Source organism: Stigmatopora nigra, chromosome 13 (genome assembly GCF_051989575.1).
Source record: "Stigmatopora nigra isolate UIUO_SnigA chromosome 13, RoL_Snig_1.1, whole genome shotgun sequence".
Classification (NCBI taxonomy): Eukaryota; Metazoa; Chordata; class Actinopteri; order Syngnathiformes; family Syngnathidae; genus Stigmatopora; species Stigmatopora nigra.
In genome coordinates this window covers 7,313,151-7,333,008 of record NC_135520.1, presented here as the reverse complement: position 1 = coordinate 7,333,008, position 19,858 = coordinate 7,313,151, and the positions used below count along the sequence as shown (strand labels likewise).

The 19,858-nt window shown below is 41.9% G+C and overlaps 2 protein-coding genes across 4 annotated transcripts; both read left to right on the top strand.

The window, feature by feature from the left end:
- The first annotated feature begins 3,963 nt into the window (after positions 1-3,963).
- mta1 (metastasis associated 1) lies at positions 3,964-17,125 on the top strand. Of its 2 annotated transcripts, none has more exons than XM_077731405.1 (18): positions 3,964-4,140; positions 7,395-7,462; positions 8,440-8,533; positions 11,309-11,435; positions 11,879-11,942; positions 12,041-12,158; positions 12,859-12,961; positions 13,047-13,146; positions 13,221-13,409; positions 13,623-13,697; positions 13,901-13,959; positions 14,214-14,368; positions 14,462-14,613; positions 14,679-14,868; positions 14,966-15,058; positions 15,341-15,496; positions 16,293-16,443; positions 16,518-17,125. In XM_077731405.1, the coding sequence occupies exons 1-17, from the start codon at positions 4,113-4,115 to the stop codon at positions 16,400-16,402; spliced, it is 1,881 nt and encodes a 626-aa protein (XP_077587531.1). In that variant the 5' UTR covers positions 3,964-4,112; the 3' UTR covers positions 16,403-16,443; positions 16,518-17,125. The 2 variants fall into 2 exon arrangements, with proteins under 2 accessions (XP_077587531.1, XP_077587532.1); XM_077731406.1 differs by having other exon boundaries at positions 16,293-16,447.
- A 718-nt stretch (positions 17,126-17,843) lies between these two features.
- tmem229b (transmembrane protein 229B) lies at positions 17,844-19,059 on the top strand. 2 transcript variants are annotated; one of them, XM_077731408.1, is made up of 2 exons: positions 17,844-18,009; positions 18,353-19,059. In XM_077731408.1, the coding sequence occupies exons 1-2, from the start codon at positions 17,988-17,990 to the stop codon at positions 18,949-18,951; spliced, it is 621 nt and encodes a 206-aa protein (XP_077587534.1). In that variant the 5' UTR covers positions 17,844-17,987; the 3' UTR covers positions 18,952-19,059. The 2 variants fall into 2 exon arrangements, with proteins under 2 accessions (XP_077587534.1, XP_077587533.1); XM_077731407.1 differs by having other exon boundaries at positions 17,929-18,090.
- Positions 19,060-19,858: the final 799 nt, after the last annotated feature.

Here is a 19,858-nt window from a genome sequence, read left to right as displayed (position 1 = left end):
AATGAGAGAGTCAGACATTTTTTTTATCACCTTCTCGGGCAGCCGGACTTAGGTCATGTGCTTTCACACGTACTGTAAGCGTCATCTGCAGGCAGACGAAAAGCAGACGCCGGCTGTGGCGGAAGAGCAGATTTAAGTACAGTAGTGGTAGCCTGGAGATAACATTTCCACTGACCAACTCATTTGCCTTCCGTTTGTCCCGGTATACAGTTTGAGTAAGGTCATGGTCAGTGAAAAAACATTTTTTACAGTAGTAAATTGGGTATTAGCCCCCACAAAAATGATGAGCACAGGGCAACTCAGAGAGATTTAATGACAAGGACACTGCAATGTTCTTTCTCTTTGCTTCAATGGACATTTGCAGTAATGCTGACATCAAGAACCTTTGTCCCTATTTCACAATTGTACAAAAATCAAACATTCACTCACTCTACAATTCCACTTAAGTGGGGTTCCATGCACGCCTGTGCACAAGGTAATGTGTTTCAAAATTTTCCTAGATATTCCTTATTTCTAAAGAAAACATTAACTCACTTGACACAACACACTCACATAGTGTGTCTGAAGTCACTGGAATGTAAAATAGATCGGTCATGCAAAAAATAGTACTGCACTAAACTACAGCAAATTCACATGCAAATATTGAAATAATGCTTTACATACTGTATCCTTAATGTGGCACATTTAAGAACTACAAAACTTCAGGTAGTGTTTATAGATACAAATGGACATCAAGGATGTATTTGCATAATATATAATTTCATTGGCAGCCACTGGCGCCATTAGATTTAAACCCAATTTGATTGGATTGAACGTCCGTCATCACCAAAGATGATCATCCACTTTGTTTTATTGGGTGTGACCGCTAAAATGCACGTGTTGGGGTCACGTGTGCGGACTGAGTACTGAAAACCCCATTAATTATTGAAACGTTCCCACAACGCCCACCTCACGGGACGTCGGATTATTTTAGAAACCACCGCCTTATTTAGGAGACAACGGCAGCAAGATGATAAAACGCGAGTGGACAGACTAGAGTGTTCATTGGGATTCAAATGGACAGATACATTATCTTGCAGATAAGACTTAAGAGCTCTGCTTTGTCTCTCATCCCTCTTTTTTGGGTCTCTGTCTGATGGCTGCGACTGTGTACAACAGGGAAACTATTTCTGTGTTTCAGACACAGATGGAAGATAGAGGCAATGGATTTCCACTCCTTTGAGTTTAAAAAAAATGTTACATTCAGTCTCACATAGGACTGGTGAAATTCCTCTAAATACTAGTCTCAAAAATGAAGGCCAGTCAATGGCAGTTACTACGATAACAACAACTCTCGTTTGCATCCTCATGACCTGCTTTATCATGTGTGCTGTGATCTCAGATAAACCCGCGGAGACACAACAAAATGCCTGTTGGCGGCTTCCATGACGCCACATTTCTCCAGAAAGCAAAAGGGCCAGTGACATTTTCTCTGACGATGGCTGTTCTGGGAGGTTGTTACCAGTGGGAGGGCTTAGGATTCCAACAGAGACCATTTTTAGGAATGTGGTCCCAAATGCCTTCAATTATCACTTCAGATTTTGTTTGCTTTGGTATCCACAACATTATTTACCCTGCCAGGGAAATGGTATACTCACAAGATCATTAAAAATGTCTAATATAACTTACTATGACTGGAAAAAGAAATCAACCAGTCAAGATCTGGTTCCTCCTTCCAACCTAGCCCAAGGGACAACTCAAGATTGACATTTTCTGGTGCCATTTGCCATTCCCGTGATTCCTGCTTTCGGTGTGGTCAAACTCGCCCCGAGCTGAGACACCAACTGCTAAGAGACGTGGACCACATGTGCAGAAGCTCACCTGCTATGCTGCTGTCATCTGGTGGTATGCGATACCATACCAGTACATAGTAACATTCCCAAGTGAGGAGAGGCAACATACATAAACATAGTCCACAAAAGGACTAGGAATTTGAACACATTGTATGTGTACAGTAGCCATTGGTTGATAATTAACTGCCCAGTCAAAATTTAGCTCTGAAAAAGTACTGATGGATTTTGTAACTTATTACCTCATTCACCACCATTGATATTGACTTAATTTGGTTCAAGTAAGAGTGAGGCATGTGCTGCTATTGTTTTGTTATATATAAGAGTTAGTTGGGTGTTAAGACCATGTTGCAATATATTATGTGTAAATGGATATTGTTTGGATTGGACGTCTACTAATGTGGATGAGAGTCTCCACATTATAAATTGAATGAGGTGATGTGTATGGATAGTATAATGTATGTATTATACTCCTCTCTGATGGTCAAAGTGTGCATCGCAGCCTTTCAAAAAACTACCAAATAGATTCAGAAAATGTGCCCAACAGTGCTACCAAGTGTTTCACATTGGTCATCACAGTAAATTAAAGAATCAATGCAGTAATCCAATAAAATTTGTAACTATATTGAGACCCATTGATTCAGTTTTGATGGAAAAGAAAGAAAAAAAACATAAATAGGAAATTCTGTAGTTTGTTATCATTAATACATCAGATGATGTAATGAGCACAATGACCTTTATAAGAATCATTTTTGGATGTCTATTTTTGTTGGGAAGAAAGTGTGAGAGTCAGGGTTCCGAAAAAGAGAATATTTTTAAGAAAACTATAAATATTTTGGGAAGAAAACAGTTTGTTGTCTCTCACACAAAAAAAATACATACTATTGCCACCAGATCTTTTGTTTCAGGTCTGATGCTACTATTTTGGTGTATCTCCGTGAAAAGCCGCAAATCCAGAAGTGTTATTTTGGCTTAGGCGGCCCACATGAGTGGGGAAAAAACAGTCTTCCTGCGTTTATTTTCACAAAAGCGACCATCCAGCATCTCTTCAGAGCTGCAGGCATGGCGCCAACTTGACCGGAGGGGGTGCACGCCATTGGCTCTTTGACGCCACGTGACCACAAGGCCCAAGTCCCATGTGTCAAGCTCCAGTAATTGAGGCTTACACATGGTATAGATCAGACGCAGCTCTGACCGCAGCATTCCGACGGCAAGGAGAGGGCTCCTGCTTTCAAAGAAACGGCCCTAAATGTCACGCCAAGATGCCATTTGCGTTTAGACGATGGTCGTGGTGGATACCCACCGAGCTGAGGGATTTAAGAACGGACGGGTCTGATATGTATGCTACATAAAAGCTGCAGCTGGGATAAAGTGGAAGATTAATTCATTGTCTTAAAATCTGATCATTCCAAGAATAATAGTGGATATTTTCAGCCGCACATTTTAGAGAAAAAAATCATTAAGGTGCATTTAGAGCAAGTCTGCAACATCATTTTGTGTGGTCCATGAATATAATTAACTTTATGGTTTTTGCTACTGCAATTAGAGAATATCCTTTGTTTCGCTTCCCAAAATAAAAACAGGGGACATCCTGAATTGGTGGCCAGCCAATCACAGGGCACAAGGACACAAACAAGCATTCACACTCAGACCTAGGGGCAATTTAGAGTGTCCAATCAGCATACATGTTTTTGTAATGTGGGGGAAACCACAGTACCCGGAGAAAACCCACGCAGGCCCGGGGAGAACATGCAAACTCCACACAGGTGAACTGGCCACTCATTAACGCCCTCATTAAGAAATTATATTTAAAAAATATTGATTTTGACATCACATTTTGAGTCAAGAAGGCCTCACTTGCATGATACCAAACAATATATACTAGTATGTCTAGTAAACATGGCCCATATCTCTGTCTGTGTGCATTAGTGCTTTAAGCTATATGTGTGATTATTACTAAAAAGTAGTGGCTTGTCTGTAAAGGATTATAAACTGGAAAGCAGTCACTTTTTTTTCTTATTTTCGAAGAGGTCAAAGTGTTTCACTGCCCTTCAAAGCTCGGGTTGTCTCTACTCTGCTGGGCTTTGGGTGTACTGTCTCTTTAAGGTCTCCAAGGCTGGTCTGTTTCGTATTGATCGGGCCACCATTTTCCAACACACCGCGGCGGCAGCACAGCTAGCAACACGGCCACCGACAGCCGAAGAAGCGGGGAAGCAGCGAGGAGACGGCAAGCCGATCGGAGAGAGAGGAGGCTTCCTTCTTCTCGGCACCGGCGGGGCAGCCATGGCGGCCAACATGTACCGGGTCGGAGGTAAGACAAAAAGTGGGATGGAGGCTGCGCTTGCGACATCGGGGAGGTTTGACTCACTCCTGCTTGGAACCGCCATGGTAAATTGTGTGCTGATGCATTTGTCTTTTTTTTTCTTCTTCCTCCTTCCCATCCGCCTCTTTTTTGTCTTTTTTTTCTACTCCCTAGAACTCCTATTACAGCCTTTTTATATTACAGGTGGCGATTTTGAATTGTGTTTTTGTCTAACTTCTAATGACGATCAACTACCTTCTTCATTGGAGTGTCACATTTCTACTAACATCTCTTTTAAAGTTATCAAGATCCACTTTGGTTTTAGGTTAAAACGCGCCAAATTGATGTCAAACTAATGTTAAACTAGTATTTCTTTTAGATAGTGCGATGGCGAGAATGTCGTTTAGAACGAGGTTTACTTGAGACAAAACATTAGGGACACCTGCACGTTCAAACAAATGCCAAAGGATGAGTTGGGTGGTCATCCAGTGATGCAGAAGGTCTGTTGAGAACTTTGGACAGTGACGATTGTTTTTTGACAAAACAAGGTGTGTTTCAGCTTCCTTTCAAACTCCCCATCCGTGTTAGGTGTTGTTGTGGCTATTCTGGTTTTATACTGATAGGAGTGCATCTTCCCACGATAGGCTGAGAAAAATGCCATCATCACATTTGCTTTGCAAGTTGAGTGTTGAGCTAACTTAAACTTGACTTCTTCTATTGGTGTCTGTTTAAAAAAAAAGAAGGTACTAGACCTACTTGGAATCAAGGTCAGATATCAAATATCACACAGGTGGGCTATTGTTACGTCTTGGATAAGCTGGGCCATTGCAGAATATTGCCTGGATGGGGTACTACATGAAAGTACTGCAAAGTTATTCACACTTAAACTTTTTTTTGAATCTGGAATTACCTTGTATACAGCAGCCATTGCAACTAAAAGACTAGGTTTTCAAATAGGCAAAAACAGAACAATAAACCATCATGCAAATCAAATCCAGTGAATGTTACTCCCCAAAATCCTTGTTTTGTTGTTTAGGGTCCCTGTTTGAACTGAGAGGGTTGATCACAGATGATCATGTTTCAATAGCATTGACCATGATGGACCTCCAATACATGTACGTATTTGAACTGTGAAGCAGTTCAAATGCATTAGATGTCCACCGTCGTCAATAGCAACCACTGAGTTCTTAGTAAATTAACACTTCACCGATTCACAAATATGTCCAGCCTCAAGAGCGCGTCTTGTGTTGAATTTCTAGCTCTTGAGTCTGAGGTGGCTTCTTTTGGAAACTAATTTGTTTGCTGAGGAGTATAAATGGCTGATTAATGGGATTTGTCTCCTTCGTTCTCGTTTTAACTCCTTGGATCGCAGCACGCGAGCTGAGATGCATTTGAATGCCACAATTAGGCCTAACGCTGCACAAACAAATCTGCTGTTAAGTCCACATAATCGTATTGTATGAGAAACATGCTATTTGCGCATTCCCGTTTTTAAATAATAATCCCGCCAACAAGGAATCTTTGAGTGTTTTAGGTCACTTTTTACAGCGGTTTCAATGATGATGGACGTTTTGTAAAACAATGTCCGTCCATCTCGGGAGAAGCAATGACTTTCCGGAGTGAATCAAGCCGGGACAAAAGCCGTCTTGGCAGGACTTGATGTCTTTGTTCCCCCCATACACCCTAATACATCCCCCAATCCCCTGCGAGGGCCGCAGTTCCCACTTTCCGCTGCACGGTTTCAAACCTCTTGGAAAATGTTACAAAAAATGTTCAGGGCAATTGCAGAGAGGTTTTTTCACATATCAATCATAAGATGTCACCTTTAGCTTTCAACCATATCACTAGCTGGTTTGAAAATGCGGTCAAAAGGTGGATACTTTTTACAATTTCTTTTGGAGCACACTTTTAAACTGGAGTGGAGGGCCAAGAAAACCTTGGCGGACCTCCAGGTTTTTAAAACAAAAACAAAAAAAACAGGAAGAATCTTATTATTAGTAAATATGGTAAAAATAACTGAAATGCCCATCAGTTGCCATCAATGGAAAGACGTGAGTTAATATTTCAACTGCGCTAGACAATCACGGTCAAACCGTGAGAAAAAAATGACAGAGTCCTATTTTTCTATGGCTCAAAACATAAATCACAACATGGGGACGAGTCTGCTGATCAGACACTTATAATTCAAACCACTAAGACGAAGAAATTGTGGACGTTTGCCCGCGGCTGCTCGGAGGGAGCAATTAAATGGCGAGCCAGATGACGTTGCGACACAACATGAGTGTTTCTCGCCACCAAAAGGTAGAGACGCTGGCGTGCACTCTTTGTTTTTCCTAGGAAAGTTGCTACGGAAGTAGCGATGGATATCGAGTGGCGCAGTGGGGCTGCTGAAAATTTCCGCCATGTGAGAGGCCCGCAGGCTGAGCGACATCACTCCGTCTCTCTCTGTTTCCCATCATCACCCATAAATGCTACCCCTCCCCCTATGCCGTCAAATCTTCCAGCGTCGTTCGACCGACGGCCTTCCGAGCCCGGTGACGTTGAAGTTTGCGCGAGCCAATGGAGGCGTGTTACCCAAAAAGACTGCCGAGTTGATCCGAAGCAGGCCGAGGAGACGCAAATCTGAATGGCAAAATGCTACATGACAATTAGCTGATAGCTTATTAAACATGTCTTAATGCCGTTTTGAGTACAAAAATAATGAAGTCAAAAAATACTGGTTGTTTTCCCAGATTTTGCTTTTTTTTTTTTTTCAGAACATGGTAGCAGTGTAAAAGAGGCTTTCATGCATTTGGTTCTGACTTTGTCCCCCAGGGGGGTCATAGATTTTGGGGGGGGATGGGTGTTTGTGTGTGTACACGTGCGTTTTTGGGGGGCCCGTGAGTAGAACGGTAGCTCCAGGCAGCCGACCAAGTGTGCGGGGTATAATCTGATGGTGGTGGGCCAAGAAACATGCCGGGCTAAAACCGGGCGCCCCACCAAGCCCCGGGGGCTGGTGGGGACATCCTGGTGAGCGTTAAGCCTCCCATGAGTCTGGACCCATGCCAGGACCCACACAAACACGCACAGCTACACAATAATATTTGCATGTGTGAGTTTTGAGATAACTACTAGTGGCTACGAAAGGGATATTGTCTCTATATAGGAGTATATGTATATATACATATATATATATAAGGGATGGTTTAATCAAGATGACTAATGTTTTTTTTTTCTTGTCCTCCTTTCCCAATTTTACACCCTTTTTGCTCCGCCTCTTCCAGATTATGTTTATTTTGAGAACTCGTCCAGTAACCCTCTGCTGATCAGGAGGATAGAGGAGTTGAATAAGGTGAGTGTGTGTATGTGTGTGTTTGTGGCTTTTCAGTGTTATTGTTTTTGATACTGTAATTTGAAATCCAGCCTCTGTCTAGTATGAAAGTCTTTAAATCATTCACATTCAGTGGTTAACATTGAAGACAATATATATAAAATCCATTTGGACTGGGAGGTTAGACCTCTGTTGCTGCCAATGGCACTGTAATATTATCTTTTTTTTTTAAGTAAAATATAAATACAACCCTTAGCCAAAAAAGACTGATCTGCCTCCGAGGCTGTTACCATTTCACTGCTAGATGTATTGAAAAACAATGTCAATTGTCTGAACCGACGACCTAAACTGAAGAGGATGTCGTTGTGAAAGTGTGTATTGACGATTGTGTTGCCATCGCTGCTTGGCAAGGATACTAAACTGTATCCATGTGGCCTTGCTGCATCGTTCAAAGGGAGATTAAAAAATATCCAGCTCAAGTCTTGTAGATGCATATCTAAAATGGAACATTTCCTGTTGATTTGTTCGGATCCGCTCTTTGTAACTTGCCCCTATTAAACGTCCATTGGCGTCAATGGCAGCCAATGAGTTAATGTCTTTGTCGTTACATTAGATTAGCAGTGCACTAAAGGCCACAGATCAATGTCTAACTGACCATTATTGCTTTTTACACTTAATTATTTACCCACCAGCACCCCCTCTACCAAAATCAATACAATACTGCCATCTTAAGCATTTGCTCCATAACACAGAATGACAATGTTTTTCCCTACCGCTTCTTCCGCCAGTCTCAAAAACGGCGCGGGAATCACATGTTAAAATTCCCTATCATTGTTCTTGTGATTTTCACAGCGTGAAATTGCCTCGCAGCGTGTCTGCAGCAAACTTGGGAACGAGCAATCACCCCCCCCCCCCCAATTGGCTTTCGTCTATCGTCTGTGCGTGCGGCGGCACTACCACCTGTTGCCATAGTAACGCCGATTGTCTCTCCTCCGCAGACGGCCAATGGGAACGTGGAGGCCAAAGTGGTGTGTTTTTACCGACGCAGGGACATCTCCAGCACGCTCATCGCCCTGGCAGACAAGCACGCCAGTGAGTGACCGAGCGGAACGTGTGTTTCAAAAAAATGTGTAGCGAGCATCGCAACGCTTTTCATCACACTGCATCTTTTCGCACCGTATTGACGTAAGAATAGACCGCAGCCTCTCACAACACGCAGCTCACTCGCGATATAAGGATAACTCGGCGTGTGCATGTTTGCCTTTCATTGCGTCCTCGGAAAGTGTTTCTCCGAGTCGGCGTGGTACTCCTAAGTGCAGGCATTCTTTTGAATGGCTTCCTGGCTGCTACACAAGGACGATAGCCCCGATGAAGAACTTCAGAAAATACACTTTGAAAAGAAGGAGCTAATGAGAAAAGTCCAAAATGGATCAAGCTGATTTGAGTTTGGAACACGTAGTAATTGTGATACATTACCATTGACACTAAAAATAAGGAAGCAGATCAACAACCGTCCTATTCTGTAACTGCCTTATTGTTAATTAATATAGCCAGACATTGCCAGACTATTTTTCAAAGAAATTGTCACAAAAGAAAACAATCTGGAGACATTGATAAGACAATCGTGGTGTGAGACTGGCGTGCTCTCCTTTTTTGCAAGAACTTCCAGCTTTTCCAAGTTGTTTAATAAAGCAACGCAAGCTGTTGATCTTCAAATGCATGATATCTAAAGCGTGGGTCTGACAGCTGCTTCTGGGGTGTGAAGGCATCACAAAATTTTATTAGAAAGTGGCTTTTCACCAAAAAGACAGCTCTGACTTTGATAATAAAGCTTTAATCACCCATAAACTAGTTCCAGCATACCAAAGAGTGGTTTTGATGTATAAGTATAAAGCGTTTGATAGAAGTTGGAGTATGACAAGTATTACATGTAATCATCAAACTTTTTAGGACCACTTAATGCCATCTACTTGACAAAGATTCTGACCTACACTTTATTACTGAATTCTGACCTCTTAGCTTTTTTCCTTGATATAAAATCTGGAGGCAGCTACTTTTGGCTCAATAAATGATAAACGAAAAATTACATATATGAGAATTTGCCTGGAAATTTTAAAATTGACCTTAAAGCAGGTGATGCCACTATATTAGTAAAAAGTTTTATGAAAAATTGCTTGTCCGGGTCTAATGTGCTCCTCCAAAAAGGTTTGAGTCACGATGAATTTAAGTATTGAAAGTCAGGTGGTTAAAATACTGCGCTGACCAGTAAGAAGACTGCCTTGACAGATGGAGGCGGATCTTCTTGAGGCCCTGTTAAGGGAGGGTTCTGAATCTGTGCAAGTAAAATATTTGATCAATGACTCACACCGCACGCACATTAACGCACTGAGAATTGGCCGCCACTCTCCACTGAGCCATAGCAACACTGACTTAAAACTACTAACAAGCCATTGCTGGGACTGGACTACCAGGCATACATAACATGTGTAACACACACACACATACACCGATATAATACCCATCCAGTTAGACGTACACACTTTGCTGCAGAGAGACACATACAGGATGTAGCTCCACACCCATGGAGTCATGGGTCCTTTAAGTGCTTCAGCAAAGTGTTGCAGGCACTAAACCAACTGCTTTTACCATAACCAAATTCTTCAACTCATTTTGTTCCTTTGACATGATGTGTGTCCATGACATGATTTTTTTTTTTTAATCCTGTGGAGCATAGGTGTCAAATTCAAGGCCCAGGGGCCAGATTCGGCCCACGGCATCATTTTCTGTGTCTCGTAAATTATATACTTAGACTTCATGCTAAAATTAAATGTAAATATTATAGCTAGTCTATATTTACATTTTCCCCTTTTCTTTCTTAAAAAAATAAATTTAAAAAAGAAGACAATTTGAAAACTGATCAAAACAAAGACAAATGTTTAACCTTTCAATTTTTAATTGAAAGGAATGAATAGAAAAAGCATATTTATTAACCCCAGTTTGGTACAAAAATAGAGCGGCCTCAGTAATTCCTGCCGACATTGGACCCAAAATAAATCTCTCCTCACCGTGTTGTAAAGGTGAAGTCAGTTCGTTAAGGCAGGCCCGTTAGCCTCGTAAGGCGACCTCATTTGTCAATAAATGATAAAAGGCTTGGACAGGTGAGATGGAAGGGCAGTGTGTGCCTCTGGGCGTGTTAAAGATACTTCTACCCGCCACTACTTGTCTCTCTTTATCATAAACTCTTCCTCTTTGATTCATTTCTCCCATTGAAAATTTTGATTCAATAAGCTCCATTAATAATTAGCTGTGAGACGATAGCTTGACTGAAGTGTGTGTGTGTGTGTGCGTGTGAGTGTATTGATTTTGGCCACACAGCTCCACTGTTGAAAATCCCTTGATTGCTTTTGTTCGCTTGTGCGACTCGCTCGCTATGTCTGGCCTCTAATGAAAGTCCAAATAAATTGGAGCACGTACTCGCTGGTGTTCGCTGGCATTCATAATCTTGCTTTCTTACGCTCCCTCACTTGTTTTTTGTTCTCCTTCTCCTGCCAGATTTCTCTATTCCTCTTCCTGCTTCTTTTCGTCTAAACCACTGCATTCACACATCTTCCTGTTCCGGCCACCATAGCAGCAGTGCATACTTTTAGCTTTTTGCTCGTCCATCTTTCACCACCGAGGTCTTTCTACCCTCCCTCACACGCACACAAAGAGAACTGCCCAAATCCTCTTTTGCAAGCCTCTTAACAGTATTTTTTTTTTTTAATATTTTTATTTTGAAGCAGACTTTTCTTTGTAAATAATCAAATGTGAGGTATTTGCAAACCTGCTTTTTTTTTTTTTAGAAAACACTTTTTTTTAATCCTTTAGGGGAGTTGGAGGAGGAGATGGAGAATCCTGAGATGACAGACCTCCCTGAAAAGCAGAAACATCAACTCAGACACAGGGAGCTCTTTTTGTCCCGGCAGCTGGAGTCACTCCCCGCCACGCACATAAGGTACACCATAATATCGACACAATGACAACATGACACTCCATATTAAGTGGATTCCATTTGTGAAAGCCACAAGCAATTTATTTTGCTGATCCTTATCACTTGGGCATTATTTCCTCCTCAAAAACAGATAAATTGTTGATTTGAATACTGTGAGAATATTTAGTTTCAGGGTGTGTGCAACTATATTTGACATATATCTCTGTCAATTGAATGTCTGTATATGGGTACAGATTTGTGAGTTCTATTCACTGTCATTGGGAGCCAATAGAAACTTATTTGTGAGTTGAATTTCAATTTTCAGTTTTTTTGGGGGGGAAACATTTCAGGTTCAGTCGGGTGTCTATTGCCATCAATAGCAGCCAATGCTACACGCTCACATTGTCCTTGGCATTTCTCCTATAATGAAGTAACTCAGCTACTCTTCTCATGTCATTAACCTCCAGGGGGAAATGCTGTGTGACGCTGCTGAATGAGACAGAAGCGCTAAAGTCCTACCTGGAAAGAGAGGTGTGTTCATTTAAACCAGTCGTGCATATTTACAGAGTTCGACTGCTGCCGTTTACCAGAGGACAGACAACTCAGTTTATATCTTTGCATGTTTCCAGGACGCTTTCTTCTACTCGTTGGTGTACGACCCTCAGCAGAAGACCCTGCTAGCCGACAAAGGGGAGATTCGGGTGGGCAACAAGTACCAGGCCGACATTACCGACCTACTGAATGAAGGTGGGAATTAACTATTGGCAGTATTTTTGCAAATTTACCAATTTTCTAGACAATTGGTACGCAAATGAAGGATGAATAGGACTTCTGAATTAGATTCCTTGGGTGGAAGAAGCACAAGAGTTTAGACTTTCTATGATTTCGGCCTTGTAATAATATTCTAAAAAGTGCAGTATATTTTGGCTGAATTGAATAGCCATAACTTGTGGAAAATATTTTTTTAATAACTTATATAGACATAATGGACCAAACCTAATAGGTGTTTTCACTATTCTGTATTATAATTAAATATGCAGTAGTTTCTTTTGTCAAATGTCATATTTCACTTTTAAAAACTTTTCTTCTACTTATTTGATCTATACTTCATCCCTCTCCTCATTATTAATTTAACTGATAATTCCTTCAAAAAAATCCACGTTATAACATGAATTTATTACTATTTTACTTGTATTTCACTCTACAACTCCCATGTTCAATGGGCTATTAAACCTAAATGGAGATCATAGCAGGTGGGATTGCAATTGGCGCACCATGGGCGAGAGACGCCAAGCTGCTTAATAACAAAAGCCCCTTTAATGACATTTTCCTTCATTTAGTTTTCAGGTTGGACAGGTTTCTTCCCCCGAGTTTCACTACACTACGCAAAACACATCAGGGTAATCTCTAAAGGGGGGAAATGTCATCACCTTGTTTGTGTATGTAGGCGAGGAAGATGCCAGGGATCTGGAAAAACTGGAGGAAAAGATCTGGGAGCCCAGTAGCTCGCTGACCGAGAAGCAGATTGACCAGTTTTTAGTTGTAGCTCGGTAGGTGTTCCATGTTAATTCATTATTTGTCATTTCTTCCACTTGTACTTTCTAAAAATGACTCCAAAATGTGTTTTCTGCTTAGGTCGGTGGGCACGTTCGCCCGAGCGTTGGACTGCAGCAGCTCTGTGCGGCAACCCAGCCTGCACATGAGCGCCGCCGCAGCTTCAAGAGACATCACTTTGGTGAGTGCATGTAGAAGTGGGCCCCATGGTTAAATTGGCGCCTGTATTGAACATGGTTTTCTTTGGCTTTTAAGTTCCACGCCATGGACACCCTGCACGGCACGGGTTACGATGTCACGCGGGCCATCGCGGCGCTGGTGCCTCAGGGCGGCCCGGTGCTGTGCCGCGACGAGATGGAGGAGTGGAGCGCCTCGGAGGCCAACCTGTTCGAGGAGGCCTTGGAGAAATACGGCAAGGACTTCACAGACATCCAGCAAGATTTTGTGAGTGGACGGTGTGCCTTTTTTTCTGGCTTTCTCTCTCATGTGCATCACTCTGACATCTGGTGGAGGTTTGCTGCAGGCGCCGCTCAACGTGCTTCCATACTTGGCCTTCTGGTTAAACAACAAGCCGCCATTATGGGCGTGGTCTCTAGTTTGCTTTTGGTTCTACTCTCTTTAAATTGTTATGTTTTGGCCTCTTTGTTCTACTTCCAGTTACCGTGGAAGTCCCTGACCAGCATCATTGAGTATTATTACATGTGGAAGACGACTGACAGATATGTGCAGCAGGTAATTTTTTGGGAGAAAGGTCCTTTCAGCACTTAAAATGTACACTTATTTTTTTAAATAAGTAGCTAAGTTGTCAATCTGTGTCCTTACTGCCAGTGTTATAAATGTTGATATGACACAGTTAATGTGAGAAGAATTCATTTTTTTATGTCGCCATCAATGGCAGCCAATGAGTTTTTCTTTCTTTTCCTTTTGCCTTTCAGAAAAGATTAAAGGCAGCTGAAGCCGAAAGCAAGTTAAAGCAGGTGTACATCCCCAACTAGTAAGTAGACTATGTTGTGAACAAAAAGAGTGAAAAATAACCCTTCATCCTGTGATCTGGCTGGTTGAGTTCTGAATTAGGGTTTCTAATAATAGTCACATCACACACATTACAATTGTAAACATTGTAGCTGTCAGCATTTTTTAGTCATCCGAAACAACTGCATTTATATTCCCATACTGATGCTAATCTGGATAAAGCATTTGGAAGGAATTGACATTTGGCCATACACCTTTTCCGCCTTTTTATCATAGCAACAAGCCAAACCCCAACCAGCTGAGCAGCAACAACCCAAAGCCGGTGGCCCTTGTTAACGGGGCCAATGGAGCCCCCGTCCCCGGACAACCGGGACAGCCGGTTCCAGGGCAAAACCCTCCACCAATCGCTCGAGCCTGCGAAAGTTGCTACAGTACGCCTATTACTTGTTATATGTCTTTGCCAATATAAAATATATTATCTAAAGGATAGTTTCCTCCAAAACAAATTGCTGCTTTCTGTGCAGTCAACAGTTCTTACCAGTGGTACTCGTGGGGGCCTCCCAACATGCAATGTCGCCTCTGCGCCTCCTGCTGGACTTACTGGAAAAAGTATGGCGGATTAAAGATGCCCACCCGGCTGGACGGGGAGCGGCCTGGACCCAACCGCAGCAGCTTGGTACACACATGCACGCTTTGAATTTCACAAGGCATCAGACATGACACACTCCGTGTCGCTTTTAGAGTCCCCACGGCGTGCCTCTGCGACACAGCGGCAGCCCAAAGTTTGCCGTCAAGACGCGACAGGCGTTTTACTTGCAGACCACCGCGCTCACGCGGGTGGCGCGCCGCCTTTGCCAGGACATCATCAAGCCGCGCCACCTGGGCCGCCACCCCTACATTCCCGTCAACACGGCTGCCATCAAGGCTGAATGTAAGGACGTGTTTATGTTTTTGTGCCATTGACGGTGATAGACAAACCAATCCATTTGAACTGGGAAGCCCAACCAATGACTTAAATGTGTCCATAGGTGCATTGCGGTTGCCAGATAAAGACCCGGGGAAGCCTTCGCCGCTCAAACCCACAGAGCGGAAGCCTCTTGAGTCCGTGGTTCGATATCTAGGTAAAGTTTAATTGCTCTAGTCATATCACATATATTATTACCCTGTTGAAATAATTGCTGAAGTCATTTTTTTCCCCAAAATGTTTTTTTGTCTAAATCATCCGCTCACGATTTACATTCTACCATTTTCATTAAGGTTGTTTGTAAATATCATATTGGACAAATGTTTTCTTAAAAAAATGACTAAGGTGATCATTTTAATAGGGTGATGATATTCAAATAGTTTTTGAATTAACATTACACAATAAAATATCTTTGTGTCCCGATGGTGTCGTCAAATAGAAGCACACCCCCGTCCAGCCAAAGTGGAGGTGCCCACCCGGGGAGTGTCCATCTCCACGGGTAGCCTGACGCCCATCAAGTCCTCCCCCATCCTCAACAATGGCTCCCCCACCATCTTGGGAAAGCGCAGCTATGAACAGCACAATGGACTTGATGGTAAGGCTCTTGAAAATAAGCAGTTTGCAAGCAGTTCTCATTTTTCATTACACTCACCGAGAAAGTAATCACCTTTAATTTGGTCATTTTCACTTCTACTGACAGTACAAGACGTTTCATCCATTTTGACTGGTGTTGTGTTTTTTTTTTTTAAATAGCACGAGGAACAAGTAATTCTATTAGATTTTTTTTCGTTTGTTTTCATGTATCATTCCGACTTTTTGCTAGTCATGTTGATTGAATTTTTTTCATTTTCTTCTTTGTGATGAAAGGATTTCAATCATTTTAATACCCAGTGTGGTGTAGAGTAGTAAAGCCTTCCAATTTGGGGAGAAGGACGCCGTTGCGAGTAGTTGTGCCCTACTTTGTAAGTCCCTAGTGGACTAGTGGAGGGGGAAAAAAAGACGGACTGACAAATCTTGCTGGCGTTTGCTGGAGGCTCCCATCCATGTTGCCAGGGTAACAGCGCTTGAACAAGAGGAGGCTGCTGTCCTGTCCTTGCCGAGGTTTGGCCTGGCAAACTGGTTAGGAATTAGGAATAGCATAATAATTGCTCTCCATCTTCCAGGGTATACACTTTAAAACTTGCAATTTTTTGTTTGCTTTGGCGTATATATGGATTTTAACAGGAACATTTATTTTGGTGAAAATATACGAAGTTGCTGTTTCAATCCAAATTTTTCACAAAGATGTATTTTGTAGATATAGATTATTTTAATTGCCATGTCATATTTTAGCTGAAGGTTATAGCCAAAAGTTTGCTAGATGTTTGACATCTTTTCTTGTTCATTGACAGGCATGAAATCCAAAGCTTTGACCCCACAGTGGGACATCATGGCCAAACGCATAAGCGACGTCAGCCGGCCTTCGGCTACCATTCGTGACGAGGTGCACCAACTGGACTGAACGCTCTTCGGGGACGTCCAGCGTCCGCCCGCCCTCACTTGGTAGGTCAGTTTTGCTTTTGTAATACTCATTTAACTCAAAAGAAATGGGTTGAGTCGTGTTCTTTCTCTTTCAGAGGGCGTAACAAGTCACGTTCCACGAAAAGGCTCAATCGCAGAAGGAGTCAATTGTGCTTTTTTTTTTTTCTCCGTCAGCTGTCCGACGGTTCATCTCTTTGTACAGGACTGTGTTTATTACTCACACTTCTTGTTGTTATAATTACAATGTCAGATTGTTTGTTTATTATTTTTACCGACTATAATTAGGCTTCTTGTTCTTTAGCGGTCAAATGTTTCATGAGGAATGCTTGTAAAAAAAATGTGGAAGGACTGTAAGATAAGCCACTCGCAAGTCGTATGTTATTTTTTTCTTTTCTTATTTTAACAATTTATTATTCCAAACTCCCTTGTGAGGACATGCACTTTTGTTTCATCAAAGTTAACTCCATTTTTTTTCGTTTGTTTGTTTTGTTCTGTTAGTGTTGACATTTTGAATTTAAAAAAAGAAAAAAAATAAGAAAAAAAAGAATGCTTTACAAGAATCTTGAGTTTGGCGTGTTGGGCCCGAATCATTCTTTGGGCCAAGAAAGGTTTAACTTATTGAGAAGGACTCGCTGTTTTTTCTACCTTTTTCACAAGTAATGCATCTATGCTTCAATAATGTCATTAAAAAAGTGAAGATTGATTTGCACATCATTCCTTTTTTTTTAGTGATGGGTGTCCAGTTACTTTCAACTGGGAAGGATGACAGTGAAGGATCTTGTGTCAGTGCCGTTGATGGAGATTTGATTGAATCTCTATGGCAGCGTAAATTAATGAATTGATATTTGTAGACTAGCAAACTCAACTTTTGTTGTGGAAAGCATTTTAGTTTTGGTTCCCTTCAAATGGCCATATTGATTATCAAATAATTTGACAACTATAATATAATACTATTTAAAGCAGGTTTTATTAATAAGAAAAAACAGCAAATATTCTTATTTTTATCATTTGACATTTTTTCATTACGTTAGTGATTAGTTTCGGTTAACATGGGGAAAGAGGCTGAAATATTGTCTAAAATTTCAAATCAGTTCAGCCAAAATAAATATAAATGCTACCAAATTAACTATTAAAATATAATTATGAAATAGGATCTGTTTGTGATAGTAGGTTGGTAATTGTGCTTGTGTTATGTCGTTTAACTTTGACTGTTGCACACTTTAACCGGAGACCGACTAACACCAGGCAGGCAGCCGCCCATCATGCTCCTTCGCCGGCCGTGGGCTCACCGCTTGTCCGGTGACGCGATGGTGAGTCACTCATTTGTTTTTGCGTCACATTTGTCGAATTTCGTCAGGCGTTTTCAACGTCATGAATGAACAATGGCGTGGCCTCTTATCCCGTTTTAAAGGGGTTTTAAATGCGTGTGACGTTCAAGGCACCATCACATCGCCGCATAGGAAGGTCGTTTTAATCGTTCTTTCGCGTTTGCTTTCAAAGCAACGGGGACTCCGCCCGTGGTGCGTTCAGGTGTGCAATATTCATGTCAGTTGACATAAGCAAGCATGCAGTCTGCTGGAGTTTTCGGTGGGTGAGAATTAACTGAAATCCATCCCCAAACACAATTAAGTGTGAGCATGGGGCAGAGTCATAATACTTGTTTTAAAAGTAAGAAACCATTTACATTTTGAAACTTGATCACATTATATAATATGGGCACATATATACACGCCTGAGGGTGCTGGAGCACTGAGCCATTTAACTGGAGGACATTTTTTTTCTTTTTTTAAATGGTGTTTAAGAGTTTAACTGCAATTTTTTGACTCATTGGCTATGTTGACAGTGGTAGATAATGGGAGGGCCGATTCTAAGCGATCTTCAATTCGATGCTAATTTTGGTGAGGTGCAACTAACTAGTTTCTCTTTTTAGACCTGGGCCCTGAGTCTACCAGCCGCGTCGCAATGGCGACCATGTCCATCCTGGCGCCTCCGCCGCCGCTTTCAGCGCTGTGCCGGTGGTACCTTTACGCCATCCACGGCTTTGTGTGCGAGGTGATCTTCACGGCGTGCTGGGAGTTCGTTGTGCACCGGAACTGGAAGTTCCCCGGCACCAGCAGTTTGTGGGCCTTCGTCCTCTACGGAACGTGCATGCTGGCCATGGAGCGCATCTTCCTGCGTCTGCGAGACCGTGTCAATGTGGTGGTTCGATGCCTGGTCTACACTCTGTGGATATACTTGTGGGAGCTGAGCACTGGCTTGCTGCTGCGGCGCCTGGGTGCCTGCCCCTGGAACTACTCCAAATTACGGTATAATTTCATGGGTTTGGTGGCAGCCGAGTACGCCGTGCTGTGGTACTTTGCCACCTTCCTGGCGGAGAGGCTGGTCATCCAGAATACGCTTCGTTTGCGCTACCATGAAGGCTCAGACGACGGCTGGACCGACCCCCTGGCTGGGGCCATGAGGGCCGCTAGGAAAGGAGAGAAGAAGCTGCGGGATTCCGGGATTGGTAGCTTGTTTAAATGGGATTGAGGAAACTGTTTATATTTAAATGTGTAAATTAACCTACTTCAACACAAAATGTATCACTTGAAAATGCAAAAAATGTCTGGGAGAAAACAATAAAAACATTAAAAAGCATTCAGTGTCTGACAAGTCATTACATTAAAAACAACATGAATAAAACGCATGAAAACAGAAGGCAGGTGGGTAGAGAAAGTTACTATTATAAGTCATGCAATCCAGTTTAGTTAAATTGTTTTTTAAATTTTTCAATAATAGATTATATAAAATTATTTAAGATGCAAAACATCTTTAATATATGCAATGAGGAAAAATAATACAAATTGTGGACATAATATTGTTAACCGGAGTAATAAAACCCTAAAAATGCAATTTAAATTTTGACAATTCTATGAAAGAATGTTCAGGTTTCATAAGCAAAAAAAATGGCCAACAAAAGCAACTGGATATAGTTGTGAAATAATGACAATGAGGTGAAAAGGTTAAAAATGCAAAATACAAAAAAAAGCCACCAGTTCACCACACGATGGCGACTGCTTCCTCTCTCTTGTCATTTAACGCCGATTTACAACTATGGCCGGAAATTGTTTGGTATGGTACACATTTCTGCGACCCATCACGTGAGAAGCTCCTGAATACAATAGGTAGGACACGCCGATCCACGAACTATGATCCTTTTCTTTGTAAAATAAAGCACAACGCTTCAATCCAAGGTCACTGTTTGAAATAAAAGTGCATTACTTTCTACTAAAATTTGATTCAGAAAATAGTTCATAAGTGTTTTGTTGTGGCCTGGGCTGCACAGTTCTGGGGTCAAGGGTTCAATCTCAGGTTTGTCCTCATTGTGTGGAGTTTGCATGTGATTTCCTATGCTCCATTTTCCTCCCATGTCCCAAAAGCATGCAGAAATCGGAAC